Here is a 17,722-nt window from a genome sequence, read left to right as displayed (position 1 = left end):
GGGGGGGGAGGAGGGAGGAGATGAGCGGCGTCCGTGGCGGCGATGGTCGCGCAGCGACGATCACACGTGACAAGTCACCTGATCATGTTCAAGCCAGCGCGTGCGATAGATCACACGTGACTAGTAACTTGATCGTGTCCACGCGACGAGTCAGCTGATTTGGCCCGAGATGACGCGAGAGCGTCTCGAACGTGTGTCAAGAACGGCGAACGGCGAGAGATCGCTGCGATGGCAACGTATACGATGTCGACGACGCTGACGGCGGAAAACGCGTCACGCGACTGACGGTGACGGCAGGTCTTGCCGCCCTCGCTGATTCATCCCCGACCTCTCCCCCGCTATCTACCAACGACCCCTTCGATTCATTTCGCCAACGCGCGCGGAGTCCAACGTTCGTTCGACCCCAACCGTGCCATAGATCCGAACTCTCTTTGCGTGCTCGACGTCGCTTTGTATAGTCGTCGGCGAGGCGCTAATTAATGGACCCCCCCGCAATGCTTTCCCCGTGTAATTGCGGAGATTTAGCGCATTGACCGAAAATTCATCTGTAGAGCGATTCATTTTCGAAATACCGCGATTGTTTCTACAGTTCTTCAATCCTTATAACTCGTATATATAACATAGGTATATGATACGATAAGGGACGATGGGGATATATATGATAAGAGATTTATGAACTATACAGTAATCTAATTACAATCTTCTAAAGTCCTATTTACATATAAAATGAATTTATATATGTGAAATATTTTCTATATAACATATAAATGTATCGTATAAATTAGTTACAAAATTATTTAAAAATAACAAAGGAAAAATAATTAACAAATAATTCATCTTTTACTTTACAAAGAAGCTAAAAAATAATCTTGTTTGCAAAAATAGTTTTGTTTATTCTCGTACAGCACATTCACGTTTCAGGGGTATTATAAATCTCAGGATATATCGACCAGCCGACGCTACTTTGAGCATTTCCATAACCATAAATACATTGTAGTCGGTTGCAGCGAGAGATCAAAGATTACAAAAAGTCGGTCGCGCGATACAGTATACAGTATATGTGTATTATACATAAAGCATGCGAATTGAATTTGTAACAAGTTGTGTGTGTGTGTGTATATGTATCGAAAAATGAATTTTCCAGGCTTCAAAGATCGACATTTCGCGACCTTTTTTGTTTTCTGTTATAAAATCGTCATCTTACTATCGATATTTTTTAAAAGACACGTCTTTCAAATTAAAGAATATGTGAGAAAATTTCGATTGTTTAGAGAATACTATACTTTTACTTCATTCTTTGTTGCAGAGTCCCTTAATCGTCACATAAGCGATGATGATGTAACTTCTCGAAAAACGACTAAAAAATATAGAATACAATTTCTTAATTAGCGACAATTTTTATGTAATAGATTCACAATGAATATAGTCACCGACAAGATATATAGTAAATGGCGATACAGTAAGGATGCATCAAACGATGATTTTACCGATAGTTTTTCGAAAAATGGTTTTCGCTACGTAATTTTACGTAGCCCCTAAAATTAATGTAGATGACAGTACTGCACAAGACTAGTGAACGTTCCACGATTACCGCTCTTTGTTTCTCCCTATTCATGGCAACCAGAACCAGTCATATGATCGTGCATCGTGCATGGTTGATTGCGTATCGCGAATCGCGAGGCGCTGCTCTCAGCTGCTCTTACCGCCTCACGGAAATCACATATTAGGTTAGGACAACGTTGTCAAGTATTGTCATGCCTCGAAGTTGACGTGGAGTTTACGCGCGAATCCGACCGCTCTCAACATACGGACATACGGAGACGGATGAGGAACGGCAGCAAGCAGACCATGTCATATCTACGCGATTGGCGACAGGCGTTGCGCGCACCACACGTCTACCGAGTGGCTAACAGCACCTTCCGCATTCAAAGCCAATTTTTGGCGCTGATTCTCCTCATCCTGAGCGTGCCAGTCTTTTTGTTGGCATATCCACTGCTGAGCAGCGTCGTGGGCTCGCCGCCAAACCAAATCCTGACCCAGTGTCGTTATTACAAGTATAATAGAACGTATCCCACCTCAACGCCCATCAGGACTTCCAAGGGTATGACTTACAGGATAGCGATTGTGAGCGACCTAGATCACGATTCCAAACTCGCAGACAAGAGAGACACGTGGCATAGTCTTATGAAGACTGGCAGTTTGTATTGGAATCCTACTACTAATTTTCTCTCTGTTATCTGGGATGATAGAACTGTCATATTATCCTCGTCGCTATCTATGAAAGGACGCGGAATGGAATTGTCGGAATTGGTGACGTTTGACGGTCGTCTATTGTCCTTTGATGATCGTACAGGAATGATATACTTTATTGAAGGTGATCAAGTTTATCCGTGGGTTATCTTGATGGATGGCAATGGTAAAAACATCAAAGGTATATAAGTTATGTAGCAAGTAATTAATATTATTGTCATTTCTGTAGCATGCAAGACATTTGTTTCATCTATTTTTAGGGTTTAAGTCCGAATGGGCAACCATCAAAGATGAACAATTATATGTTGGCAGTATGGGAAAAGAATGGACCACGCCATTCGGTGAATTTGAGCATAACAATCCATTATGGATAAAAGTAGTATCACCACGCGGCGAGACACATTCTGTCAATTGGATTTCCTACTACAAACGATTAAGGCAAGCGATTAACATCGAATATCCAGGTATGAGAATACTTGTAGTTTATGACTGCGTGAATTAATTCATTATATATATATTTTGCATAGGTTATATGATACATGAATCTGGAGCTTGGAGCGATATACATAAGAGCTGGTTCTTCTTGCCCAGAAGATGTTCCCATGAACGTTACAATGAGTCAAGAGATGAGACAATGAGCTGTAATATCATGCTGACCGCAGATGAAAACTTTATTGATATTAAAGTGCGTTTTTAATAATTGATTACATCAGATGTATTTTGATATCTTGATAGATTGTAGCAACAGTTTTGAAATTTATTGTAGGTCATTCATGTTGGAGATCTAATTCCAATCAGAGGTTTCTCCAGTTTCAAGTTCCTTCCTGGTTCACAGGACTCTATTATAGTAGCATTGAAGACTGAGGAGTATCAAGGTCATACTGCTACATACATCATGGCCTTCACAATAGAAGGAACAATAATAATGCCGGAGAGCAAAGTGATGGACAAAAAATTCGAAGGACTAGAATTTATATGACATTCCATTTAGGAATAGTCATTAATTGTTTAATAAAATTGTAAATAGATGTACAGAGAATGTGCAACTTTAAATTTGTATCATACAACTAGAATTGCAGCAAATTTAATCAGTATAAATAAAAACTAAGATCATTTCTTTGAATGATCAATATTGCTACATTCAAAACGCCAGGGTACAAATTTTATTCTCATTAACATAGATCAAAAATAGCAATTATATAAGAATATGTACACTGGAGTGATAATTGTAAATATGCATGTATATACTAATCAATGTACTTTAAATCAGTACTTTTATTTCGTTTTATACGTAAGTTTGCGATTATGTTAAAAAACACGTTATAAAAATATACGATATATATTTCATTTTGTGTGTATATTATATATTATTCTTAATTGTTGTGCTAAACTATAATACTTTTCTTATTATAAAAAAATATCGGATAAATCAAGCAAACGTTTCCAAATGTCTGAAGCAGTATAGAAGAATCCTATAAAAGGATACTAATTTTCTACACATTCCTTTACACATTTGTCTTCATGTTTTTTTAACTTTATGTAATCGTATGTCAAATTTCCTTCCTTTTGTGTTTTCTCGTTTCGCGCGCGTTCAGGGTCACAATACTATGCGAAAATCAATAATACATATATATATCTAGACAGAAGGTGGTGGCAGCAGCACTGCGTTTCTTCGAGGGTTTAGTCAACCCGATGCATTGCGGAGATACAGTTCGTGGCTCAAGCGTGTTGCATGTACTACCGTTCGCGCGAAGTTGTACAACACTTGCTCGCAATCTCTTTTTCGAGGAGTATATTATACAATATCCGGTAACTATCGAATTGTCATGAGAAACGAAAGCGGTTAAAATTTTACATCCCATTTAAAGGGTGGTTCTTTCTGCAATCTGTATTTACACTTTTGCATTTAGGTGAGAGTGAAAATTGTTTTTGCTCCGAAAATCTCAAGGAATAAGAATACTCAACAAAGGATTTCAGCTATTCATTGCATCGTATGTGTTATAAAAAAGAAAGATTGATAAAGGAGGTAAAAATGCATTAATAGAGATTGCGAAGGATTATATACGATGACAGAAAGTTACATAACAAATGCACAAGTGGATTGAATTCTTTAATCACATCAAGCATGAATTTATCTGTATGAATATTTTGTTACATAAAATGAATATAATTTTGTCTTCTATTCACTTAATTTAATGCTTCAGATCAAACAAAACAAAACAAAACCAAAAAAAAAAAACTTGCTATTTTATACAACATTAATATTTAATGTTACTAGGAAGGAATATTGCAATCCTTAAATATGAAAAACGCATTAAAAACAGTTTTTCCTACTCTACAATCTCTGCAAGAAGAAAATGCAGCATCCGTAAGAATGCTTCGTATCATTTCTAATACTGACGATAGCGCGATCGCAAGGCGATTGACACTCTCGTGACGTAAATGATTATATTCCATGAACTATATTTTTCCGTAACTATCGAATTTGTTTCTCGGAACAAACAAGTTTGGAATAAATCAACGATTATTTAGCGTGCTCGCGAAAAAAAATAAGTGATCTTGAGTCAAATTTCGACTGACAAGTCCCGCATAGTGGAAAGATGCTGTCTACTTGACGAACACGTGGTCGACAAGTTCGCAAAAGATTTTTATTCGTCTAAATATCATCCTAAAATCATTTTGAACATAATGGCAACGGGGAAAGACTCGATGAAGGATTGGAACGTCGCTAGAACCGGTATCTCCCTGCTGTTGAACAACAAAATCGAGGAGGCTGAGGCTCTGTTTACCGAACATCCTCATAGCTTCCATGTCAAAGCCGGCCGCTGCTTTGTCCTCTTCATGGTATGTAATCGCGTGATGAGGCATATCGATTCCACAATACGCTCCGACGACGTATACTTGACAACTCAAGGCCGGGAAAGAATGTTGTTACCTAATCGATTCTATTAATAAACGCAAAAACATATGGATCGGGAAATAAAAGATCAATACTAATTTTTAATATGCAGATTAAATAAAGATTATCTCAATTCTCCGTTACGATATAATGAAACAACGGGAAGAAACAAATAGGCTTGGAGATACAATATAAGAGATACAATATGTGGGCTTGAATATTTTAATGTCTGATAATTTTTAATGTAATTTAATGAATCTTGCAGAATGCCCTGATGACTTTCGAAGATGATAAGCTTCAACAAGCCATGTTATTACTTAAGGATATGGAACGGGAATGTGCGGGCGATATTGGGTGGCTAAAGTCCGTGAAAAGTAAAGTGTTTCGAGCAGAAGAGACCGGCGTAAATGTTTATTCAACGGGATATTAATATAGTTTCATTTATAATTAGTTTGAATTTTCATAGAAACACAGAGACTCATTATATTTAATTGTGCTAATAAAAATAAAAATTAATATAAAAAAAGAGATATTTTTTATAACATATATCAAGACTATTGAAAAACAAGATTCAATCATAAAGAAATAATTACAAAACTAATTTCAGAAGGATTATGTAAATAAGTTGGAGCGCCAAATCATTCTAGCAGATTCGCAAGTTTGTTCGGCCATATTAACGCTTCTTCAACAAGAATTAACCGGATATGTACGCGGTGGTTGGATGCTTCGTAAAGCTTGGCGAGTTTATCAGCATGCGTATAATCAGATTTCGCAGCTATATCGGCGCACCTTCGGTACAAATCCGACGGGTGCGTCATCATTTATGATTCGTAATACGAGGAAAGATTTAGAAAATTAGAATTTTAAATTTTCAATCGTAAGAGTTTAGCAGAAGTATTTTGCGATTAATCTTAATAAAATTTTAATCTATTACTTGTTATTAAGCGCAGTATTATTGCGAATAAATAAATTAATCATAATTCAAAGTTTGCAATACGTACAATTTTAATAATTAAGATCCGATTAATTTAATCGTAATTGCTCAATAAATTTTCTTCTTGTATCGATTTTTTTTTTTTTCTTTGTTATATGTATTTGACAACTTAATTGTGCTTTTTATAAGGAATATACATTATAAAACACAAATTTTGTCAGACACTTTTGATAATTTCGCTACTTTTCGTAGGACTCAGTCCGTACTGCGGCATTCCCACAAGCAACGGATCCTCTTTCCAGAGTCCGCAAAGCCCAGAATCCTCGGAATGGTCGATACCCTCCTGCAACGGTTACGTGAACAACGTGACACCCGTATCGTCGCCATCAGGTCTGCGAAGCTCTCTATCAATGTTCTTCTCGCTCACTGGCATCACGTCCGAACAACAGACACCGTAATTGTTGTTTCTTCTTACAAAACTTCTCGTTTCTTTTTGCCCTTTGTCCACTATCCTCTCCGAGAGAAAGATTCCGCCGTCGATTGCGTATCGGCATCTTATATTCCGCGTGTAATCCGTTTACTCGATATCAACAATCCGTATAAACTCGCGCCGGTAAACTCACACACTTGCTTCGCACACATGCTTCGCAAAAGATTGTGCAACTAGCTTGGATCACCTTGCTTCGTTCCTTTGTTCGCACGTTTAAATTCACGCGAATCTCAGCATTAAAAATGTAATTGAAGTGGAATATATTTCGCAGCTTCGTGGAACCTACGGAAGTGACACGTTTAATGTCGGCCGCGAGTTTCGGTTACGGTATATACCAGCTATGCGTGAGTCTTTTGCCGCCCTCCCTGCTGAAGGTGATCCATTTCTTGGGCTTCGAGGGTGATAGACAGGCTGGTCTTGCCGCCCTTATGTACGCACGAGTCAGCGAGGATATGCGCGCACCGCTCGCTACGTAAGTTTATCGTGAATATAAAATATCTCTAAATATATAATTTTTTTGCATAGCAATGTAAAAGAATTGGAAACTTGTAAAAGATATTTTTTACGAGCATAATATTTATCGCTGCTGTTTTCTCATGCCAAATCTTTATTTTTTATTTGATTGATTGTATAATATATTACACATAAATAAATGTTTCCATTGTTGTGTTTATATATTATATTTTGAAAAATATTTTATATACTATATACAATATGTGGCTAATCGATCGATCGACAATATATTGCAATTTTAATTTATTGTTAGATTATCTCTTCTTTGGTATCACACAATCGTACGTCCGTTTTTCGCACTTGACGGTTCCAATGTGAAAGCGGGCGTCGCGGTAGCAAAACAGCTGATAGCTGAATGCCATTCCGAATTTCATAGCTCTGCACTCTTTCTTTTCTTCGCTGGTAGAGTGGAACGTCTAGAGGTACTAATAAATTAACCAATTAATTATTAAGCATACAGATACAGAGTCTTAAGATTTCTTATTTATTAGATATAAAAAAGTAATGTTTTTTTACTCTAATGATGTGTTGTCTCGTAGTCAAATGTCAATGCAGCGCTCGAAGCGTACGGCAAAGCTGTGGAGACTTCGACCCAACGTGAAATCAAATTATTATGTTTGCACGAAGTGGCTTGGTGTCATCTGATATGTTTGAGCTACGAGGAAGCGTATCGATCCTTATTGCAATTGCAACATCAGTCTAGATGGTCCAAGAGCTTCTACGCGTACCTAGCTATGGGTAATTTCAACGCCATTCTAGCGTTCAAATAAGCTCGAATTTCTTTATTATATTATCTTTGCAGTCTGTTGTGGAGCAAACGGCAAATTTGACGATCTGCTAATAACTTACGACAAAATACTTCACTGGTTCCACGAGATGAACAAGGAGACGCAACTCGGCGCTTTCATTTTACGCAGAGTGCCGAAACTCATTGACAAGGACACCGGGCGTCCTTATACACTTCTGTATTATAGATTGCTGGTATATGAATTATTGTACTTATGGAATGCCATGCCGTCCTGTTCCACTGAATCGCTGCGTAGAATATTATGGGGTAATAATCGATTGATTTTCGGTCAAATAACTTAAATTCGGTCAAGTAACTTAATTTCAAGTAACATAAAAATAAAAAAAAACCGCTAAATAATTGAAATGTTATTTGAATATTTTTTAATTTGATGTATTTTTAATCATTTGTACTACAAAATTTCTTTACATCTCACCGATATTATCTAACTCTATTATCAGAATGTAAGAAAAACCATTCAGAGGAACCGATGGTGGGTCTGGCTGCTCTTTTGGAAGGTGCAGCGTCTTTCTATTTGGGAGATACTGAAGCGGCTATTAAAAGTTATCGATACTGTTTGAAACGTAGATATCCGTCCAAGGACGAGTACGATCAGCATGTTAGTGCATTTGCTCTTTACGAACTGGGAAGTAATCTTTGCAACAATAACGTAAGTATGCTGAATATATACATTTGCTATCTGTGTCGAATTTTTTTTTTACATAATTGTAAATTTGTCTGTTTTTGTTATTTTTACAGTAACTTTTATATTTGTCATATTTCAGAATCCCAACGAAGGCAAAAGTTTTCTATTGAAGGCACAAACTCAGTATAGAGATTACGACTTTGAAAGTCGACTTAATGTGCGTATACATTCCGCCCTGAAAAATATACAATAACCTCAGTTTGTAATCGTCCGATATTACATTATAATATAAAATAATTTTAACAACAAGCAACACATTTATGTTCCATGGATCCGTCAATAACATTTTATGTGCGTTTCATTTGATCCAAAAAAAAATATTTCAGTTAATAATAAAGATCGATACAAAGATAAGATTAACAATGCAAACAGTCTATATTTGTACCCAGAGATATAATTTTATGGTTGTTTTATTTTTATTTTCATTTTATTAATATTATGCTGTATATATATATTACACGTATTAAAGAATATTATATATAAACAGAATTCCCATATTAAAATTTTAAAGATGAAAGAAATTTAAAAGCACACACACACAAATGGACATCGTGTCTTGAAATTTATGATTTATAAAGGCGACAGATTTTATTTACAAAAATATATATGCTAAGCTTTTCGATAGGCAATTGATTCATACAAGATGAATGTTTCTTTCGTCTAGAAAAATATGTATAGACAAAGGAACTGGATCGCATCTCTTGTTGTTGCACGATCGTTTGTATAAGCTATTTACTCGTAATCATGTACATACATTTAATAATGTCTGCATATTCATCCTGTATATATATCCTGTATATCCGCAAGTAACAGAAGAATAGTGTACGACAATATATTTGAACATTACATCAAAATGGAATGGAATTTTTCTCTTCCATCTAAAATTATTATTTTGTAATTCTTTAATAAACATTTATGCGCCCTTAATACCGCGCTTGGCTCTTTTTGCCGTTTTATTCGACATTCTTGATTTTATTATTTTGTCACTAGCACTTTATATTCTGCATTTTTGCTCTTTATATGTATTTTTTTCTTTTCTTTATTTTTTTTCCACGTTATATATAGTAATCTATTTTGAGAATTGCCTTTCATTTTTTTACAATATATCGATTATGTAGTAGTCGTCATATTGGTTCAAACTTTGACATATACTTTTAGCGAAACACGTGCGATCACATCGCTCATAAAAAGTATCGGCAAAATCTGGATAAATTAATCTTTATCGATTCTTTTTGACATTTCTTCTTGTTTATATTTTGAAAGCGCTTTAGACACAAGTGCATAATGAAAGGACGCTAATGAGTGCGCGAAATACCTTCTGTTGCGTTAACGCAGGAAATTGTCCGGGTATTTCGGCTAGCTGCAATCAACGATCCGCATGGTACACGAAACTAATCAAACCCTTCGTTTTCTGCGTTATCACGTCGATGCTCGGTATGTTAGAGATTGATCCAATTACTTAACTTGCTAAAAAAGTATCAGTAATCTTTACTTTTATGCATAATCTTCTCTATACATAATGAATGTTATTAAATTTTAATTAAAAAAGCGAATTTTGAAAGAGCTTCTCTCAATTTTTAGCAATGTCCGTATCCCATCTTTGCGATAAATATTCCGCTAGTGCGTCATTCAAGACAATCAAGGCAGACTTAAGAAACCTGAGAGCTCATTTGGGAACTCTCTCGGTAATTGTTTGCTAATAAAAACGATTTTATGTGCAAACGATTTTTTCTTAGCATAACTTTTTTTTTTACTTTGATTATTATACGATATAATAAATGCTCTGCTGATTCTGTAAAAATTGCATTAGCTGGAAGTGAAAAATGTAATGGAGATGCGCGACGAATTGAAAAGCAAATTGAAGGAAGTGGGCAACGTGATTCCGAAAATGTCAGAAGCTATTCTTAATCTGAGGAACGAAGTGTCCGAGGGTAAGAAAGGTGCGATGTGTAAATGTTGACCGGATATTGCGCCCGGTGCAGTGGCATTTCTTTGACGTCAAAGATATCGATTAAATAAGTAGAGCGACATATTGCACAGCTTATTTCCATGCCGACAGATTTTAGTTTATGACAAAGTAAAAGTCTTTTTCTATCATTCACGCGCATATGACTATTTGGGTTATATTTTTATTTTTATCTTTCCATTCGACAAAATTATATTACTTATACCATCTGTCTTTTGTCAGTTATTAACGTTTATCGCTAGTACATATTGCGACAGAAATGAATCTGCATACGAAGAACTTGCTGAAAGCTCTATCACCGGAAACCGTCAAGGATATGGTAAGAAACGAATTAAAGACGTACGATGCCGATAAAACTGGAAGAACGGATTATGCTCTTGAAAGTTCAGGTTTTATTCAACACTCTATTTTTATTTAGCTTTTTCTATAGCTAATGCATTAATTAAAAGGGCGATCTTATGACCTGTTAATAATCTTGCGCGTAAAAAGTGAATAAAAAGTGGCCTTTAAACTTCTTTTTTTTTCAGCTCTTTAGCGTAGAAAAATAACATACTTTTTTACAATAACAATCAATTTCTTTTTAAACATATGACTTTTCTTAGAGTGGCGCGCTATTATTTAATTCCAAATATATTACAAAGAAAATTATATGTGCAATAAGCATTTCTGCAATTAATAATTATAAAATTATTACTTTGTTTAAAAACTAATATTGTATTAATGAAAAACTGGCAAACATATCGCACGCATTTTTACATAGGTGGTACGATCCTTTCGACACGAAACACCGAACCCTATTCGACCGGCGCACCTGTGCTCAATCTGTTCGGCATACCGCTTTGTCAGCAGCAAAACACACCCCGAGCCGTGATACAGGTTACCTGAATATATCTAATTTCATTATCGTTCTGACCCGAAAGTATTCACCAGACCGGCGTTTTGCCGGGCGAATGCTGGGCCTTCAAGGGTAGCCGCGGCAGCGTGGTGATCCGACTACTCGGCCAGGTGCACGTGTCCGGAATCAGCCTCGAACATATTTCCTCGTTGATATCCCCAACTGGGGAAACCGCCACAGCTCCTAGAGATTTTTCTATTTGGGTAAACCGATTTTACAGCAATATCACACATATAGTCCGTGTATACTTTAATATAACTATATTATATTATAACGTACCACATACTTGTATATTGCAATATACATATATTCTGTTTATGTATATATTCATTACTGTGAACAGCTGTATATTAATTATTATGCGTACATGTCCTTTTAGGGTTTGACAGATCTTGAGGATGAGAAGCCTTTCTCATTTGGCACATTTACGTATGACAATACTGATTCACCGTTGCAATACTTTGAGATCCAGGTAGAATATTGGATACTACTACTTTTAATTAACATTTGTCATAAAAGATTTTAATACTGGCGGTTTTTCATTTTTAATTATATAAAATTAAAATTATAGAATCGATCGAAAGAAGCATACGAGATAATCGAGTTGAAAGTCCATTCCAACAGTGGTAATCCAGAGTACACGTGTATTTATAGAATACGAGTGCATGGTACGCTTAATCGAATATGAGTATGAATCCGAAAAAACACAACAGGTATTCGAAAATTAAAATGTTTCAAAATTATGGCAAACCCATAAAATATAATTTAACGAAAAATATATTTTAAAGATGAATCGGACGGATCAACTACGGCAAAAGTTAATAAATCTAATACATTTTAAGATTCATGAATTTGACATTGCGCGCATACAAAGCACTTTTAGTCTTCTAAAATAAAAAATTAATATTTAATTTGTAAGTTAAAGTAAAGATTTGTTCTGTAGAATTAAAATTTTTATTTTCAGGAATTTTTGTATACAGTTAATATAAAATTTTCGTGGTACAGTTACTATAAAAAAATTAATTCGACATAAAATCATATTTATGATTTTGAAATTAAATTCTACAAGGCTAAATCTTTATTTTAACTCACAAATTAATTATTTATTTTATATTTTAAAAGGTTAAAAGTGCTTTGTGTATGCGCAACGTCAAATTCATGAATCTCGAAATGTATTAGATTTATTAACTTTTGGCGTAGCTGATCTGTTCAGTTCCTCCTTATGCAAAATATAATTTACAACGGATTTTTTATCAAAGTAATTTATACAAGATTTCTGTGGAATGAATATAGATGTACTATACGATGCCGTTTGATATCAAAGAATCCGATATAGCGATAATGTAATATTGATCAAGCGCTGGATGTAAATCAGGACTTATGGGTGATTGTTCAATAAAAAGAACGGATCATCTCAACGTAATCGTCGCTCGATTTATTACATTTGTACATATTTAGTTCTCCTCTGACTCCGTTATTTCGAATCTCTCCTCACACGTTCTCCGTCACACACACGTATCCCATATTCTGTCATACCCTCCCGGCTTCGCGTGACGAAGCAAAACGTGAAAATTTCACATTTCACCAACCATGTCGGGCGCATACACGCAGAACATCAGGCAGACAAGAAGGACGCTCTCCCGGCGGCGCTATGTGGACACCGACCGTTATTACATCATTATACCGTAATTAAAATAGTATGTTATATATCTGGAACCGGCGACGGTCCGGTGTTTTTGGTTTTTGCTTCTTTATTCTGTTTAGTTATAGCTTAGTTTCTCTTCCCTTCTAATTCAACGATTACGCGCACTGCCTTCTTAGCTACGGGCGAAGAACAGACTCGAGAGGCACACACGCTGCGAGTTTCGATATACGATATTTCTCTCAATTAACGCGTGCACACGTATGTAGGATTGTATGACTAATGATTTTTACTTTTCTCCGTTGTTTTTTTTTTTTTTTTTTTTTTTTTTTTTTTTTTTTTAACCCGGGGGTTTTTTTTTTTTTTTTTTTTTTTTGGTTTGTTTTTTTGAACCGATGAGTTTCTGTCTTTTTGCGACTTTTTTTTTTTTTACAGCATATGATTGCCGGACGATCAATACGTGTGCAGCTGTAATCGGCGAATTCGCGCGATCGGCGCGTGTCTAGAATAACTATAATTCGGAGATCAGTCGTCTAACGCTATCGAGCTATCGAGAGCTGGTCGTGGTGCCAAAGAGATGCGCGTACATGTACGTAAACACACACGAATACGTAATTATCTCTCTACATACTTCCCTGAAAAACGTCTAACATGATCCGACGTAGCAATTTCGAGCGGCTCGTTGCTTTTCTTTAAACTTGCTACTAGCACTTGCTGCGTCATCTCCAGCCGAGGTTTATCACTAGAACGACCAAGACAATTATTTAAATCTCTCTCTAAATACTTTTCTTAATAAAAAGATATAAAGTATTTATAATTTTATTTGTAAAATTTTCAATTTTCTCAATTTTCTTATTCTTCTGTCATATAATAGTAAAATAGTATTTCATATAAAGTTCTCTATGAATTATATGTTTTAATATTTAATTAAATAACGATATTTGAATACGTTGATGTGTGAAAACCACCACCTCTAGAAATAATTAACTATAGAAATATAGTGTTATTCGCAAAATATAGACAATATAAACAATAATGGAGGAGATATAATGGAGCTAATTTATTACTTACGTACAGTATAATTTTTCTCCGCATTATATTCATTGTAAGAAATAATTCTTCTAATTAGAAAAATTCTCAGCCGTTCTAGTGTTAAGCGCAACTCTCCGTGAAATCATCACGCGTTAATGTAACGTTCTTTCAACGTATGAAAAAATTGCACTTAAACTCGACGCATCGCTCGACTCAAGATTTTGTTAGGCTTTAACGAAACACAATATCACGATCAAACGATCGATCGGTCAACAATTACTACTTGATTTTTTTTTTCTTCGAAACAACGCGACGCGCCGGGCGCGCGTTAACGTGTGATTTTAACGACTATACCTCCGACGAAGGGTGCAGGACTCGTCGGTCACCATTTCGCAGCTGAGAAAACGCGGGCACCACCACCGCACGAAGGTTCGTCAACGTTCGTAAAAGGCATAGAGTTGTTTACTTTTACTTTTTTTTTCTTGTTAGATTTTTACTTCGACAATTGTTAAATATATTACCGCACGCGGTAGTATCAAAATAAACCACACCAAGTGTAGAGTATAGAATATTCGTAGATGTATATGTATGTACAGTATAGAGTTTCTATTTATCTCTGCTTTGTCTCTCTATAGTTTAATTCCCCGCGAAAGCCACACAGCATTGATTTTCGTTTTATTAAAAAGTTAGCTACGTTCCTAAATTTTTGCTGTCACTGTTGTTGTTGTTGTTGTTGTTGTTGTTGTTGTTGTTGTTGTTGTTGTTGTTGTTGTTGTTGTTGTTGTTGTTGTTGTTGTTGTTGTTGTTGTTGTTGTTGTTGTTGTTGTTGTTGTTGTTGTTGTTGTTGTTGTTGTTGTTGTTGTTGTTGTTGTTGTTGTTGTTGTTGTTGTTGTTGTTGTTGTTGTTGTTGTTGTTGTTGTTGTTGTTGTTGTTGTTGTTGTTGTTGTTGTTGTTGTTGTTGTTGTTGTTGTTGTTGTTGTTGTTGTTGTTGTTGTTGTTGTTGTTGTTGTTGTTGTTGTTGTTGTTGTTGTTGTTATTACTGCTGTTGTTGCTGCTGATGTTACGGTTTCGTACTGATATTTGCCGTTACCATTAGGAAATACACTACGATTAAAGTATATCACAGATGTCAACGAGAAGAATGCTCTAGTCGAAAAGAGTAAATTCAACGAAATAAAGATAAATCGCGAGTTTCGAACGCCGATTATCAATAATTCCCACAATTGATCGATCAAACTTCTAAAATTCTAGCCAAAAGAAATTATTTCATAAAGATCAAACGGTCTATATATTATATATGGAGAAATAAAGCTAGATTTACATAAATTTTATTATTCTCGTCAAAATCTCTGATTATGATGGTCATGCAAAATTTAATTAATTAATCATATTAACCATTCAAATGACAAAGATATAATTTATATCGATCAATTGTAGATATCTTTGATTTCCAATTGCCTATCCGCGCGAGAATTCGAGAAGAGTTAGAGAATAAGGAAAGGCGAGACAGTGTGGTCCAATTAATTGCAGTTTTGTCGTAGACACGACAAAAAGATCTCTTCTAGCTATAAACTACTAAAATTCTTTCTCTAATTTTTATCGACGCGATCTACGTCGTTCTTCTTCCTACAAATCCTACAGATCGATTTCCACGACACTTCAAAAACGGAACACGAGATCAGTTCCGTTGGCAATAAGAGATTGTCATAAGTTTTCAAGTTGCGCGTTATATGCGCTTTACATGTGTTACATTTAGCGTACCCGTTTTCTGCGCTACGCGCGCGCGCGCGTCGATAAATTCCCCTGATTACAACATCATCTCTCATTCGCGCAATCGTATCTTATTTACACGATTCGCGGGGTATGTTTCGTTCTCATACTTTCTCCAGCTGTCCTAGGACACAATTTATCTAAATACTCGACTGGTTCGTTTTTTTATTTTTTGGCAAGTTCGCGGCGGCGAAGTGACTAGAATATTACGACTATATTGTCATGCACTACAGTCTTTCTTAGAGCCCTTTCTCAAATCCTTCCCACGCGATCTCTCTCTACCATGGTATTTTCCGCTCCATGTTGTATCGTCTGCGAAATCTCCCGCGCCGCCACAGTACATACATCTAGAGACTACTTCGACTCGTTCGCTCTGCATTAAGAAGGATCCAACGGTCCACCGGCGGAGGACGGTTTCTCGGATGTCTCCTTGTTATCGTCGGTGCGGTCATCGCCACCACCGTCTCTCATCGTCGTAGCGGAGGAGACGCTGGTCGAGGCATCCAGGGTCTCGTCGTCGCGCGTCAATCTGCCGCCGCGCCGCTGCCCGTTGCTGCTGCTCGCCGAGTCCGTGTCGTCCACGTAAATCCTAACGTCGGATCCGATAGCGCCACCCTCGCCGATGTGCACTCCACCGCTGCCGCTGCCGCTACCCCCATTTCGACTGCCGCTGCCGCTACCCCCATTTCGACTGCCGCTGCCGCTACCCCCATTTCGACTGCCGCTGCCGCTACCCCCATTTCGACTGCCGCTGCCGCTACCCCCATTTCGACTGCCGCTGCCGCTACCCCCATTTCGACTGCCGCTGCCGCTACCCCCATTTCGACTGCCGCTGCCGCTACCCCCATTTCGACTGCCGCTGCCGCTACCCCCATTTCGACTGCCGCTGCCGCTACCCCCATTTCGACTGCCGCTGCCGCTACCCCCATTTCGACTGCCGCTGCCGCTACCCCCATTTCGACTGCCGCTGCCGCTACCCCCATTTCGACTGCCGCTGCCGCTACCCCCATTTCGACTGCCGCTGCCGCTACCCCCATTTCGACTGCCGCTGCCGCTACCCCCATTTCGACTGCCGCTGCCGCTACCCCCATTTCGACTGCCGCTGCCGCTACCCCCATTTCGACTGCCGCTGCCGCTACCCCCATTTCGACTGCCGCTGCCGCTACCCCCATTTCGACTGCCGCTGCCGCTACCCCCATTTCGACTGCCGCTGCCGCTACCCCCATTTCGACTGCCGCTGCCGCTACCCCCATTTCGACTGCCGCTGCCGCTACCCCCATTTCGACTGCCGCTGCCGCTACCCCCATTTCGACTGCCGCTGCCGCTACCCCCATTTCGACTGCCGCTGCCGCTACCCCCATTTCGACTGCCGCTGCCGCTACCCCCATTTCGACTGCCGCTGCCGCTACCCCCATTTCGACTGCCGCTGCCGCTACCCCCATTTCGACTGCCGCTGCCGCTACCCCCATTTCGACTGCCGCTGCCGCTACCCCCATTTCGACTGCCGCTGCCGCTACCCCCATTTCGACTGCCGCTGCCGCTACCCCCATTTCGACTGCCGTTGCCGCTACCGCTACTGATGCTGCCGGCGACGCTGATGCTGGCGACGGCACTGAGGCTGCCGGTGCCGGTGCTCTCGCTCACGTTGCCGCACGGCGACGGGACCTCGTCGGATCTATCCTCGGTGGTAACGTAGATGTGGCTGTAACCCTCACCGCGGATAATCGCGCTATACTGATCGCTGGCGATGCTTGCGGTGGCGGACGCGGCGGTGACGTCGTGCGTTGTCTTCAACTTGGACGGCCTCCTCTCGTTGATGACGGATTGCACATCGAGGA

The 17,722-nt window shown here is 38.2% G+C and overlaps 3 protein-coding genes across 3 annotated transcripts in view; 2 read left to right on the top strand and 1 right to left on the bottom strand.

Moving 5' to 3' along the window:
• Positions 1 to 1,626: 1,626 nt before the first annotated feature.
• LOC115233539 (soluble calcium-activated nucleotidase 1) lies at positions 1,627 to 3,594 on the top strand. The gene is made up of 4 exons (XM_029804026.1): positions 1,627 to 2,431; positions 2,511 to 2,714; positions 2,778 to 2,935; positions 3,017 to 3,594. Exons 1-4 carry the CDS (start codon positions 1,825 to 1,827, stop codon positions 3,227 to 3,229), a joined length of 1,182 nt encoding a protein of 393 aa, XP_029659886.1. The 5' UTR covers positions 1,627 to 1,824; the 3' UTR covers positions 3,230 to 3,594.
• A 151-nt stretch (positions 3,595 to 3,745) lies between these two features.
• Positions 3,746 to 13,418, top strand: LOC115233547 (tetratricopeptide repeat protein 39C-like). The gene is made up of 19 exons (XM_029804037.1): positions 3,746 to 4,059; positions 4,161 to 4,387; positions 4,529 to 5,094; positions 5,415 to 5,552; positions 5,757 to 5,958; positions 6,336 to 6,537; positions 6,845 to 7,045; positions 7,340 to 7,508; positions 7,626 to 7,824; positions 7,889 to 8,161; positions 9,858 to 10,013; positions 10,161 to 10,264; positions 10,390 to 10,510; positions 10,803 to 10,934; positions 11,306 to 11,421; positions 11,476 to 11,643; positions 11,820 to 11,912; positions 12,012 to 12,153; positions 12,734 to 13,418. Exons 3-18 carry the CDS (start codon positions 4,939 to 4,941, stop codon positions 12,126 to 12,128), a joined length of 2,547 nt encoding a protein of 848 aa, XP_029659897.1. The 5' UTR covers positions 3,746 to 4,059; positions 4,161 to 4,387; positions 4,529 to 4,938; the 3' UTR covers positions 12,129 to 12,153; positions 12,734 to 13,418.
• Positions 13,419 to 16,262: 2,844 nt separating this feature from the next.
• Positions 16,263 to 17,722, bottom strand: part of LOC115233413 (hyphally regulated cell wall protein 1-like) — a 10,210-nt gene continuing 8,750 nt past the window's right edge. The window contains exon 2 of the mRNA XM_029803811.1: positions 16,263 to 17,693. Within this exon, the coding sequence (XP_029659671.1) occupies positions 16,263 to 17,693 (1,431 nt within the window). The remainder of the gene's footprint in view (positions 17,694 to 17,722) is intronic.

The sequence above is a fragment of the Formica exsecta genome, unplaced genomic scaffold (assembly GCF_003651465.1).
Source record: "Formica exsecta isolate Colony F162 unplaced genomic scaffold, ASM365146v1 scaffold105, whole genome shotgun sequence".
Classification (NCBI taxonomy): Eukaryota; Metazoa; Arthropoda; class Insecta; order Hymenoptera; family Formicidae; genus Formica; species Formica exsecta.
Note: the sequence above shows the minus strand (reverse complement) of the source record. Positions and strands in the feature narration are given on the sequence as shown.

Coding starts and splice junctions, on each gene's coding strand:
- LOC115233547 (XM_029804037.1), top strand. CDS start 4,939: ATGGCAACGGGGAAAGACTCGATGAAGGATTGGAACGTCGCTAGAACC. Junction 5,959..6,335: donor CTTCGGTACAAATCCGACGG/GTGCGTCATCAT, acceptor TACTTTTCGTAG/GACTCAGTCCGTACTGCGGC. Junction 7,509..7,625: donor GTAGAGTGGAACGTCTAGAG/GTACTAATAAAT, acceptor GTTGTCTCGTAG/TCAAATGTCAATGCAGCGCT.
- LOC115233539 (XM_029804026.1), top strand. CDS start 1,825: ATGAGGAACGGCAGCAAGCAGACCATGTCATATCTACGCGATTGGCGA. Junction 2,432..2,510: donor CAATGGTAAAAACATCAAAG/GTATATAAGTTA, acceptor ATCTATTTTTAG/GGTTTAAGTCCGAATGGGCA. Junction 2,936..3,016: donor AAAACTTTATTGATATTAAA/GTGCGTTTTTAA, acceptor AATTTATTGTAG/GTCATTCATGTTGGAGATCT.